The sequence below is a fragment of the Caloenas nicobarica genome, chromosome 7 (assembly GCF_036013445.1).
Source record: "Caloenas nicobarica isolate bCalNic1 chromosome 7, bCalNic1.hap1, whole genome shotgun sequence".
NCBI classification, from domain to species: domain Eukaryota; kingdom Metazoa; phylum Chordata; class Aves; order Columbiformes; family Columbidae; genus Caloenas; species Caloenas nicobarica.
The window spans coordinates 36,798,381-36,811,142 of NC_088251.1; the positions used below are offsets into that span (position 1 = coordinate 36,798,381).

The 12,762-nt window shown below is 40.4% G+C and overlaps 1 protein-coding gene across 1 annotated transcript in view; it reads right to left on the reverse strand.

Moving 5' to 3' along the window:
• Nucleotides 1-335: 335 nt before the first annotated feature.
• Nucleotides 336-12,762, reverse strand: part of PTEN (phosphatase and tensin homolog) — a 46,264-nt gene continuing 33,837 nt past the window's right edge. The window contains exons 8-9 of the mRNA XM_065639137.1: nt 4,838-5,062; nt 336-3,921 (exon numbers count right to left, since the gene is read on the reverse strand). Coding sequence (XP_065495209.1) covers nt 3,736-3,921; nt 4,838-5,062 — 411 coding nt within the window. The 3' untranslated portion in view covers nt 336-3,735. The remainder of the gene's footprint in view (nt 3,922-4,837; nt 5,063-12,762) is intronic.

The following is a 12,762-nucleotide window of genomic DNA, read 5'->3' on the forward strand; positions in this document are numbered from 1 at the left end:
GATGCACTGGTCGATGCTAAAAATAAGGTAATGCGCATTTTGGAAAGAGTTCTCTTACATGGAGACGACAAATGGTTTAGTTCCCTGGGAAAGCGGTAACAGCATCGTGGTGAAGGGTTTGATCTCCCCGCACACAATCTGCACTTCCAACGCCAACACTTGTTCAAAGCTTCTGAACATAAAAGGGATTTAAGCTGCAGTTCCCTCAAAATCCCTTGATGCACAAGGAGCATCCTTTGCTCTAATGATCACGCTCGAAATTTCACAGCTCACAAGCAGAATATTTTAGCTGACTGCTGCCATGCTCAAAACACTTCAATAAAACACCCACACAGTGACAAGAATGAGACTTTAATCAGTTTTAAGTGGAGTTTTAACACTAAGAGATAAAGGGTTGTTAAACACAATAACAAACGGACATCTGATTTGTATGAGGCATTATCCTGTACATGTCATACTTGGTTTTTGTGTATTCTCAGTGCATAGCATTACACACAGAGCCACTGTTGCACAGCACAATAGTATTTGAAGAGGCTGAATCAGAGTAAGGCTGCTTAACAGACTGATTTTTTTTTTTTCTTTTAGTATCTATATATATATATGCTATATGAAAACAGACTGAAAATTTGAACTGGCAGAGAAAGGCAGCTCTGCCAAACGCTGCAGTTGGAGCCCCTTTTAGTGCACAGTTCCACCCCATCCATCTGCATGCACGACACTTTCTAACAGTATTTAAAAGGTAAACGAGGCACTTCGTGGCAACCACAGGCATCGTTAACATATTGCACACATTTGCTGTGACTAAACATGGAACCTGCACACTAGCATCCTATTTAAAAAAAAAATTTTTTTTATTTTTTGAAAGCTGAAACGCTTGATGCTGCATGTAAACTCCACTTCAGTTTACAATGTGTGCCACAGGAACAAATCCGGATTTTTGTACAACTGCCCTTTAATAGCTGTGGCAAAGATTTTGAGTGGGGCTGCCAATGACGAGGGGATGCTTCAGGCCCTAACAGTAAGCTCTTACCAAAGTGATGCCTTCAAGTAGTTTCAGACATGTAAGCTGTTGCACATCCAAAAAGGTTTAAGCATACAGTCCAGAAACTCAAGGAGAGATTACCTACAGAATGCAGTTCAAGCTAATTATGAATACTGTCATAAATAAAGTTTTAATAAGGACTCAAAAACCTTTCAGTCATAGTAATTCTTGTCAACTTCTATGGGGGTGGTAACTGAAATAAAGTATAGGAGAGTATGTATAATATATATTTATATATATAATATATATATAATGCCATTTTTTCATTTCCAATGACTACACCATAAAATGTAAGCAAGGCTTCTCAAAGACATCAAAACATTCAAAAAAAGAAATCAAAACCCTCATTCCAACCTTCACATTCCAAAGGAAAAATAACAGTGCAAAAGCCCATCGCGTCATGATTTCCAATCTGGCCCTCAGCGTTACATACCGGAACCGCACCGATCCAAATTTTATTATCCGAGTGGGACACGCAGCAGCGTCGATATCCGAGTACTTTTAAAGCATAAACGATTTTGTTTATTAACCAACACAACTTTCAACTGTTAAAAAACAGACGAGGTGAAACATGATTTGAAGGGTAAGAGTTAAATGTCACATCCCAAGGTCACCACGTCCTGCTCGTCAATAAGAGTGGGATTAATGAGCGCTGGAACCAGCAATCTTGATCCATTAAGCTATTAAAGTCTAATTAAACCTATAGTCAGAAACTATGTATCAGCTTTGTTAGAAGTTAGAATCATGAACCTGATGAGCAGAATTGACCAACAGATACCAGAAATAAAAAAGCACTTTATACCTTTGTTTACCCATAGCAATTACTGGAAGTCCTGCCTTGTCTCATTCAAATTCTTACCATTAATGCTGTTGTACAGGGCCCTTACAGATTCCATATGCGGTTGTCATCTGGGTGAGAACACAGCTAATGAACTTAAATGTCAGCACCAATAAGTTAATTAAAAGGGTGGGAACGTGTATTACATCCTAAAAAAAAAAAGTGTTAATTTGGAGACAGCGATTCATGGTATAGAGAGAACAATTTTGTCAGCTACTTGACCTTTGTCTGCAACAGTAGTTGTGCTCTCAAGTCACCTGCAGTCTGGGCATGTCAATTATTAATATAAACCAAAGGTGAATCTCAAGCCCTACTACTGGCTGTATCTCTATGAAGAAATAATACAAAACTGCCAGTTCAGGAATCTGATTTGTTGGGCAGCTTGGTTTTTGTTTTAATTTGTTTTGTTTAAACAATATATCTGGGGCAAACTCTGCTTTTTAAAAGTACACATCTTCATATACACAGAGCGTTGAGGATTTACTGCGACACTGGTTCCCTCTATATCGTGTATAACGTCTGTTTTTAAAACAATGTAGGTACTGAGTATTCAAGTAAAATTCCCTAACAGTTAATGACTTTTTTTTTTTTTTTAAAAAGTGTGCAAAACTGCAAAACTCATTGTAATAGAATGTGTAAGGTCAAAGGGGTGGAACGGCTGACAGAGGTTTGATTGAATAAATGCATCATAAATCTTCAAAACAAACACTAACCTGGAGAATCTCCAATTGAAATTTCCTGTGCACCATTACAAAATATTTTTATATTAATGAGAAAAAAGCTTGCAAGGCAGCACATGAAGTATTCACAGCAGGAATATGATTGAAAAACTAACAATATAAATGTAAGATGTTGACTGATGTATGCACTAATAGCATATGACTTTTAGCACTGGCCTCGATTACATAGGAGATGGAGCAGCCATTACAATTCAGAAAAAAAAATAATAAATCATTGTCAAATTTTTTAACAATTTGTTTTAAGCCCATATTTTAGTTTATAGCCTCCACATTTGTATGGTTAAGTCATTGTTGCTGTGTTTCCTTTCTGTGACCCCAATAATTTTTTCTCCCTTCATTTGCGGGTCTTTAGGATGTTGTGAAGGTTCACTCCTGTACCCCTACACAGAATCACTCTCTCTAGCTGCCTTTTCTAGCACCATTACACTGAAAAAAAGAAAATGCACAAACAACAAGCAGTGACAGAGGCGACTCTTCAATTGTCCAGGATGAATTACAGTAGCATGCTAAAGAAAGGTGCATGTAAATAGCCGGATATGGTACAGAGGCCAAGCTCCAGCAGACTATGTTCCTTTCCGAGCATTACTTTCCATCCCCCATCCAAGATACATGCATTAGAATGTAGTAAAACCTTCTAGAAACATCTCTTAGCCAACTGCAGACTTTTCTGTTGCCACACAAGTGCAAAAAAAGGGGCAGGATGTGAACCTGTGTATTTTCGAAACTTCGTTTGGTGACAGAACACAAAAGGAAAAATTCCTACGTATACACATTAGGTCTGTCTCCACTTTTATAAAACTGGAATAAAATGGGAAAGTGCCACGTTTATAGTTCCTAATTGAAGTTTTAATGTCCTTTTGACACAAAAAGGTATATACATATCAGAACTACGTAACCTTTTTTTTTCCCAACTGGACAAGTGTCAAACCCTGTAGATTTATAGGGCAAAATAAGATTGGTCAGAAAGAATTGTTCCTATAATTGGTAATCTGACACTATGTCCTTTTGCCATTTAAAAAGGTCCTTTTTTCAGTTTATTCAAGTTTGTCAATCTTCATGGTGGTCGGGTTTTTTTGTGTGTTTTTTTTTTCTTTTATCTCCGATAAAAAAAATATTCAGACTTTTGTAATCTGTGTATGCTGATCTTCATCAAAAGGTTCATTCTCTGGATCAGAGTCAGTGGTGTCAGAGTATCTATAATGATCAGGTTCATTGTCACTAACATCTGGTGTTACAGAAGTGGAACTGCTAGCCTCTGGATTTGATGGCTCTTCTACCGTTTTTGTGAAAAATAGCTTCACCTGGGGAAGGAAAAAAAACCAACATTTAAAAGGAGAACCTGGATTTGAACAGAGCACAGGTAACAATGCAACTTTTAACAGCATGGTTCCTTTTGCTACACTGAATCACACGAGTGCTCCTCTCTGGAAAGAAGGGAAAAAAAGAGCTTTTCAGAGGTTAGCCAGCCTCTCGCTACCACCCCGACAAAGGTTTTTCAAGCCCAGCTGAAGGAGTTGTGCATATCTGCACCAACCACTGGCATCATGAGTTACAGCAGCAGGACACACCACGCTGAGCTTTTTGACAGTCCTACCCTCTAGACCTCTGCGAGCCCAGAGAGATTGTAATAAGAGCGCACAGGCACAAGAAAATACTCTGCGACTGGTGATGTGTGTGTTAAAGTCTGATCCAGGCAACATCCCAACAAGCAGCTATGACCATTACCTTCAAATGAGCGCTGCTGGGGTTTAACCGGTATTCAATGAGCAAGTTGGAAAATGCTAAAATTCTTTAAAATGCCTTTTTCGCTTTTAAAAACAAGTGCTGGCAATGGCTCATCTTCCTCAAAGCTAAACTCACAAGTATCTCTGCAAATCAACTCGGGAATTACTGTGTCCAGCTCAGAGTTCATGGCAATGCAGCTGGTACAGGAAAGATGCTCCCTGGGTCTCTGGTCTCCTACTACTCATCTCTAATGATGTTAGTAAATACCTGAAACAACCCAAACCCTTTACTCCCAGTCTCTCAACATCTATCGACTTCCCAAAGCAGATAAACCTACAAATCTAGAAGCTTTGCTAAGTGGTGGCAACACTAATGCATGAATTCAATTTCTACATATTTTCAGTTTCGGATGGTTCCAACGTAAGGCAAGACAGACAAATTAGACAACGTCATGCAGCTTTTCAGCTTTGTGTACACATAATATATACTGACCTTGAAGTTTGGAGAGAAATATCTGTTGGCTTTGTCTTTATTTGCTTTGTCTAGATCGTTTTTTGTTAATGTAAGGATTAAATATTCCTTATCATTATCTGAGCGCTCTGTACTGAAAATACCATCAAGTTCCTGATCTGCAACTAGACTTCCATTTTCTACTTTGTCTGAATTTTCATCCAGTCCTATGAAGAATGTATTTACCCAAAAGTGAAACATTTTGTCCTAGGGGAGGAAGAACACAAAGAACAAGCTTGCTTTAGTATTCACTAGTGGCACATTAACTTAGACTACTATCATCATCTGGTCAAAAACAAATCAGTAATATCAGTAAAAACTTGTCTGGACAACAATACATAATTGGTTACATTGCATGCAAGGACATTTTCACCAATTCTCCTAGACAATATGCAAACCCCTGCATTAATCCAACTCAGTTTTAACCAATTAAGCTTTCAGAATTCACTCCTTAAGGGAAGCTGATTTTAAAACAATCATACCTACAAAAAAGAGCAGATGACAATAAATTAAACAAGTGTTTAACTTGTAATCACAAGGCATAAAGAGACTTTTTTTTTTGCTTATACCTCACCAAGCAGTAGCCAGACCCAACAACCTGTGCAAACCAGCTTAAGTAATATTTATCAATAGAGAATACCGTCCCCCATAGCAGAACACTTTATTTTTATACAGAAATAGCTGTAACTGAGCAAAACCACCCTACAAATACAGGCCTCCTATGACAGTGGATTCATTACCGCTTTACAGAGATGGTTTCTACCAGTCAGATGTTTGATGACCAGTACCAAGATAGAGTCAAACTCTGAAAGCATCTGCTGTCCTTGTACTCAACAGGAAGTTTTAATGAGAAGATGAGGATGAAGACGATGATGATGTCATCTGATGAGACAACAGTTTAATTATATTAATTTGCCATACTTTGTCAGTCAAGAGTTGATGTTTCCGAGATCAACTACCATCAGCAGGTTGGTCCTGACGACCACATTACGCACTTCTCCTTCTGAAACTGAGTTTCGTTTACTTCCTCTTGACAAATGAAACCATCTGTTTCACTCTCAAATGAGTTTTCAGGCAAAAGCTCCAAAATGCAAATGGCCAGTCTTCCCACAGCAGTCAGTATTTCTGCATTTCTGCTCAAGCTGCAGGGGTGATGAAGCTGGCACATACCAGAACCTAACATTCCTTGATATTGTACAGCACCAGAACACAAACAGATTCCTTCTGAGCTGGTTGACCTATTTTGGTTTATCAGACAGATCTAATTCCAACTTCTTATGGGAAAACTGAGGTCTTGCCCCATTTTCCTGGCTATTCACCACTGCTGGTAAATGGGGGGGGGAATCAGAGGTGGAACAGAAGTGGTTCTAGTGTGCACCATGGGAGACGCCCTCCTGCTGAAGGCAATTCGGCACCCACAAAATATCACAACATTCCCCTGGGCCATGTAGAAGGGGGCAGGGAAGATCTGGACTACTGTTTAACTTATATTCTTCTTCCTCACAAATTAACAAAAAGATGTAAGCACAGAAATACCAGGAATTCAGAAGTGTCTGATCAAACAACTTCTACCTGTCTTCTCTGCCAAAGGCCAGTAGACCCATTTTCAGTATTTTAAGTAAAGTATACAAAACCACTTCCAGCTTGTGTGCATTTCTGTGGAATCATAGAATCACTTGGGCTGGAAGAGACCATTAAGATCATCGAGTCCAACCATAACCTAACTCTGGCACCAAACCATGTCCCTGAGAATCTCATCTCTGTGTCTGTCCAACCCCTGCAGGGATGGTGACTCCACCACTGCCCTGGGCAGCCTGTTCCAGCGCCCCACAGCCCTTTGGGGAAGAAATTGTTCCCCAGATCCAACCTCAACCTCCCCTGGCGCAACTTGAGGCCGTTTCCTCTGGTCCTGGCGCTTGTTCCTGGGGAGCAGAGCCCGACCCCCCCTGGCTCCAAGCTCCTTTCAGGCAGTTCAGAGATCAGAAGGTCTCCCCTCAGCTCCTGTTCTCCAGGATAAACAACCCCGGTTCTATCAGATGTTCCTCAAGCACCTAAGAGACTCCCAACCTGTAAGGACGTGCAATAGGCAAAGACAAAAGTTAAATAATTCAGTCAGAAACACCTCTGGTAGTTAAGAAGTTGCCAACTTCAACACATGCCTCTCCGGCACTTTTGGGAATCAAGTTCATCTACCAAATTAAGAGGCTGTAATTACTGTTGTTGTGGGAGACTAACAGATGTTTGCCACTGCCACCAAGTCCCTTCAAGCCACCACATCTGTGAAGAAGCCTTGTTGGAGCCCATCCATGCAGGCAGCAAACTCTTGCTAGGCCCAAACCGCTCGTACACTAAACACTCTCCTCTACTTTGCTAACATTACCTCAGAAACAGCCTTAAAAATGCCTGCCCCAGGATCTGGAAAGTAGAGGATGAACATCCTGGGCAAGAGTGTTTATCTTTCTGTAATGATCCAACAAGCCATCAGCCTGCCCGCTGCTGTCTCGTGAACAAAACCTCCAGAGAGATGTCTTCAGAGTAACCTGGTCCAGGTTCATTCTCTGCTGAGATGATGAGTCCCTCAAAAGATACTTAGTCCTTCAAGGAGATGAGATGGCTACTCCTGCTCAAACCAAAAGACTGGTTCAGCTCAAAACAGAAACAATTAATGGCATCAGCTTCCCAGCCACAGAACAGGAGGGATTTGAAGTTCAGGTGCCATCTGCAATAAACAGTGGGAACGGGCAAACCTAAAGTGATGTTTCCGGCACCCAACAGCTCTGTAAGCAGGTGGGTACACCACCTGCAGTCTCACCACTGCTGAAGAGGACATTCTTCCAGTGAGGATTTAGAGAAGAAAGTGGATTTCCACACCATGACCACAGTTAAGGGAGGTACCACCTCTTGTAGCTGGGGTGACGATAATACTACATTCCATTCTTCTTTAGGACCACAACGCAGAAGCAGCAATGCACTTTGGTGCTGGTCCTCAGTGCCACCCATGACACCTCCAGCGAGGTCAGCAGAGGAGAGGACAAACCTGATGAACAGCAGACGGACGGAAAACAGCTTATACCAGCAGTGCTGAAGCAGCTTTGGAGGAACACAGTGCCAAAGCAAACAAGGCCACTGGACGTCAACCACTGCCAGCAGAAGGCATGGTCTTGTCATGCCTCACCTTAAACTTCATCAGGTGGAGCAGAACCAGGAAGGATTTACTTGGCACTTAAGGGCCTGCCTGAACAAGCAAGTGCGGCGACTCAGCTCTACTGACAGTCTGGAGAAGACAGATGACAAGCTTCTTACTAGACATCTTTTAATCTGTTTTCCTGGGGATAAATTTGTAGAAGTCTTCAGGGACTCAAACTAAACAAAGCAACTTGGCTGAGCTGGTCATTTATCCTTTTATCTCCCTCCAGCTTTTTAAAGCATCAAGTTATTTTCCTTCCTTTCCCACTACACTAACTTCATTAGCTTAACAAACTAAGTTCAAGGGTACTGGAACATGGCGTGGCCACTCATATTGAGGGTAGACTTGGTCATGTTTATTAAAATTAGCTCTTAAGGCTGATAATTATGTCACTGCTTTCACTGGAAAACAAAACTCATTATTCAAAGTGAAAATTCAGCCAGCTTCAGCTAAAGCATCAGGCTCCAAGATATTTAAGTGGGAACAACTAAGAAAGTTGATGTAATATGGGCCAAAGATAGGAATTTTCAAAATCAAGGCATGAACTGAACTTAGGCTTTATACAGCAAATCAGAATAGCAGATCAAGTGCTCACAGGAACATAACTTAATGAGTAGGCTTCTGAAAACAAGTATTAGCTAGAGGCTTTTTTTGAATATGTTTTGCTTCATTTCCATCACAGGCATCTGCCTTAAATTAAAAAAAAACACAAACCACAGATGTGTTTCTTCCCATAAACAAATCTGTATCATAAAATCTATAGTGCAGTATCAGACACTTGAGACAGACGCTGATTTAATCACACTGTCTTGACATACAGTACTTATCCCTACTCCATGCAGTTTCTCATTTCTCAGAGTAATAGAAAAATATACCTCACTCTAGAGGCAATATCTGCCTTTAACTGAAGACTGCGATCAAATCCAAAATCATTTAAACCATCAGCTAGGAGTTAGTATATCCTCCTGAGAGTTTAATTTTGCCAAGAGCTCTACAGGCACTTATTATTATTAGGTACTTATTATTATAATATTATTATTATATAATTGCACTGCAGTACCAGCTAAGGGTTTTGGAGATGGTGCTTCAACTTGTTCCACGCTGGCCTCACAGCCTTCCCAAGCCATGGCCGATGGAACTTCTTGTACCATCTTCAGATCAGAAGTTTTCTGACATTTTCAGAGTTCATTTTTCAGTGTTTGCTAAACAGCAAATCGCCCAAAGTCCTCTTGAACCATATAGAAGAACTTCTCATCTGTATAGATCTCAGACAATGCTGTCAGCGCTGCCCACGCTACAGTCTGGGTATAAACCAGCAGTGATTCCTACAGAAACACCCCACACCAACATTCCCTTCTCATCTATACTGGAAGGACTCTTGAAAAAGGTCTCCTTTACCTCCAGGCTCTGCAGGCAGGAAGATTACAAGATCTTCTGTATTTTTTTTAAACAGATTCTCATCGAACCAAGTGATATAAGGATAATCTGAAATACTTTAAGATCATCATGTCAACATCAATAACTGGAAGAAAAAGGCTTCACACAGCAGCAGTCTGAGATGGAAAAATAGCCGAGATACAAACCAGAGAAACAAAAAAACATGCTCAAAACCCCACTCAAATTACTAACTTCTACCCATCAGAAATGCAGACATCGTAACTGCACTCAAGCCTCAAGCCATTTTGTTCTCATATGAGCATGAATTTCATTCTTGAAAGGAAGTAGCTACATCAGACTGAAAAAATGGTCCAAGAATTAAAAAAAAAAAACCAAACCTTTATTAGACAAGAAAAGACCAAAACGTGGGGACTTACTAACTGATGCCAGGTTGTACAAAATATGGAAGAGCTAAAACAGGGTAACTTTTTTAGAGCAGTCACCCTCTTACCAACATCTCCCCAGCACCAATAATCCTTTGGCTGAGGTCAGCTCTCGTTAGCCACTGAACTTGCTTAAATTAAGTTTTGCCATTAAAAAAAAAAAAAAAGGACACTTGACTGTTTTAAATTTCACATTGATGCTGCAACGCTAGGTGCTTAAAGTCACTTGGTCATTCAAGCTTGTTTTGGTTCATGCACAATAATTTTATCCAAGGAGAGCTTGATCGAAGTTGAGGAGAACCCTGCACACTAGAGAGCTCTGCAGGTAACACTGATGTTCTTCAGAGGATTAAGAAATTCAAAAGCAAGTACAGGTGAGTGAACACAGAGCACTTCAGCTGAGATTGGTGGTACCAAACAGCAAACCAGACCCAGCAGAAGAACACAGAAGTTTTCTTTATCTCCAGAGATGACACAGAACCATTCTCCAGCCTGAGGCTTAGAATGGATTGAGAATTACACTTAATTAAAACATCATTAGGTTTCTTATGGAAAGTTAAAATGCAGATTGGTAGATATGTGATGCCTTTAAGTGTGTGCAAGAAAACTTCTTTAGCAGCTACCTACAAATCTGCTAACAGAAAACCTTGGAAGAGCAAGAACCAGGCAACAGACCTGTCAATTCCAGCTTTCATAAACACACGTGAATAAACCAGAACTTCTGAAAGGTAAGATCCTGTTAGTCCTAATTATGCTGTTCCTCATTAATTAGGTGATCACCGCATAGAGGTGACCATCTCCAAAATGTGACAAGTCTCCACAGTGGAAGGCCCTCTCTTTTGGGATTTTGAGAAAAACCTGTGTACAGTCAGTTTATCTAGAAAAGGAACAGGCACGATGTGAAACAGTTGTACAGAGAAATGTGTTCGACTTTGTGCCAAGGTAGGTTTTCTGCCACAAATATTCACCTTGGCTCTATTCCCATCTTAGTCACTTTACGTAGCAAGTTGTCAAAAGGACCATGTGGAAGGATCTCCTCTGGTGCCAAAGCACGTGTCAGAGACAGAATATTTCACTAATTCTCAACACGAAGATGTCGGCACTGGTTTCATAAAACAGATTAACATGCTGACACCTGAGAGGATCCACGGACCCAGTCCCAGATGCTCTCGGTTGGTGTCTGCATTTACACTAGGGCTAACAGAATTGGTCTTACCAGAACTGTGTTACACCATACACCTATTTTCTTTTGGCCTCCATTCCTACCCAAAGTTGGGGGCAATTAGACATGAGATTCAACAGATCTTTGAGGCAGACTATCAAGGTGGTTTCTTTACAAAATACTTCCGTCTGGTGAAGGGACAGTTTCTTATCTCTCAGAAAAAGCTTGCAGGCGTGGAAAGAAGAGCTTTCACCCTCTCAGCATTTCTTGGCCCTTGCAGTACAAAAATACTAAGAAAAGGAACACCTCTGCACTACCTGTAATCCGCACAACCTGAACAGTTAGGATACTTGATAAGAATAGACAAAAAAGAAAAAAAAACACCAAAAACCAAACACAACCAGGTACTCAGAAACTACAAAGAGATTCTTAAGAAATGAAACCATGACTGATATGACACTCTGAAATGAAACTACAGCACAGTAACACGCTCTTTGCATTTCTGCAGACAATTCTATGCACTCCTGAAGACCAAATTTATACTATAGAAATTGTATATGACAACAAGGAGCTCCAGTTTATGCTGGCACTGGATCTCAGTGCTCTCTAGAAAGGTAAAACAAATACAGGAGTTTGTTCCTGGTGCTACAGAGCTGAGATCCAGCATCTGAGCAAAATGCTTCCTACAATGTCCATTCACAATCCATCTATTACCGAAGATGGTAAAGAAACAACAAATTTAGAGATAGGACAGAGACCGGATAAAACGGGACCTTGTCTCAAATGTCTGGGTTTTGTTCCATCTCCTCCCTGCCCACAGCACGTATCTGGGTGCTCCTTTAGAAGTCCGTTCTCAGAACTGGCTCCTGTGCACTGCAGTTTTAATGTGAATAATTTTAATGTTGACTTAAACTAGAAATTTCAACCTCTAAAATGCTCTGTTGTACAGTTCCCTGCATTGCATGTAGCTGCACTAACCAACGCAAAACATCTCATTAAACAGGCAGAAGAGGAAAATATTCCAATTAATAAACTGGTTTAAAATTTTTGCATACATCAGCACATAGCAAAAACCAGAACACGACACTTCCAGCTAGTGAAGCTACAACATTAAACTAGTTAACAATACCTTGTAAATGAACAAGCCCACAAAATACTGTGCATGGGTACTTACATGCACATCTAGTAGGTACAACCTTGCGTGTAGCTAAGACTGTTATCACCGACATTTGCCTCTCAAGCCACTCTAGTATTGTCTTATTTTTATGCTTTGCCTGTAAACAGGACTCGCTCAATGAATGCTCTGAAGTTTTAAACATCCATTAAATAGTGAACAACTATTCATAAAGAATTTTAAGTAGTAAATACAAAGGCAGCCTTTAATCAACATGGTCTCATCCTCACCTTTCACTTTGGTAGGTGCAAACTAGCTCCGCAAGCACCAGAACTAATGAAACTCCGAGATTAGGCATTCATCTTTTAAGAACTTGCTGACTTCGGCATCAAAATAAGTTCTAGATTAATTTTTTTCCACAACTGAGACACTGATAAAATTCCCAGTTCTGAGCGAATTCTCTAAATGCCTCATGTCAAGGCATTGCAGCTGGGAACTGAGAGATGGCTGAAGAGATTGCAGAGATACTTTTACAAAGTGCGTAGGAACTCGATTATTTTGGAAATTCAACCGAATTGGACAGATGGGTAGAAATCAGCCAACAGCGCACAGACAGGATCTTCT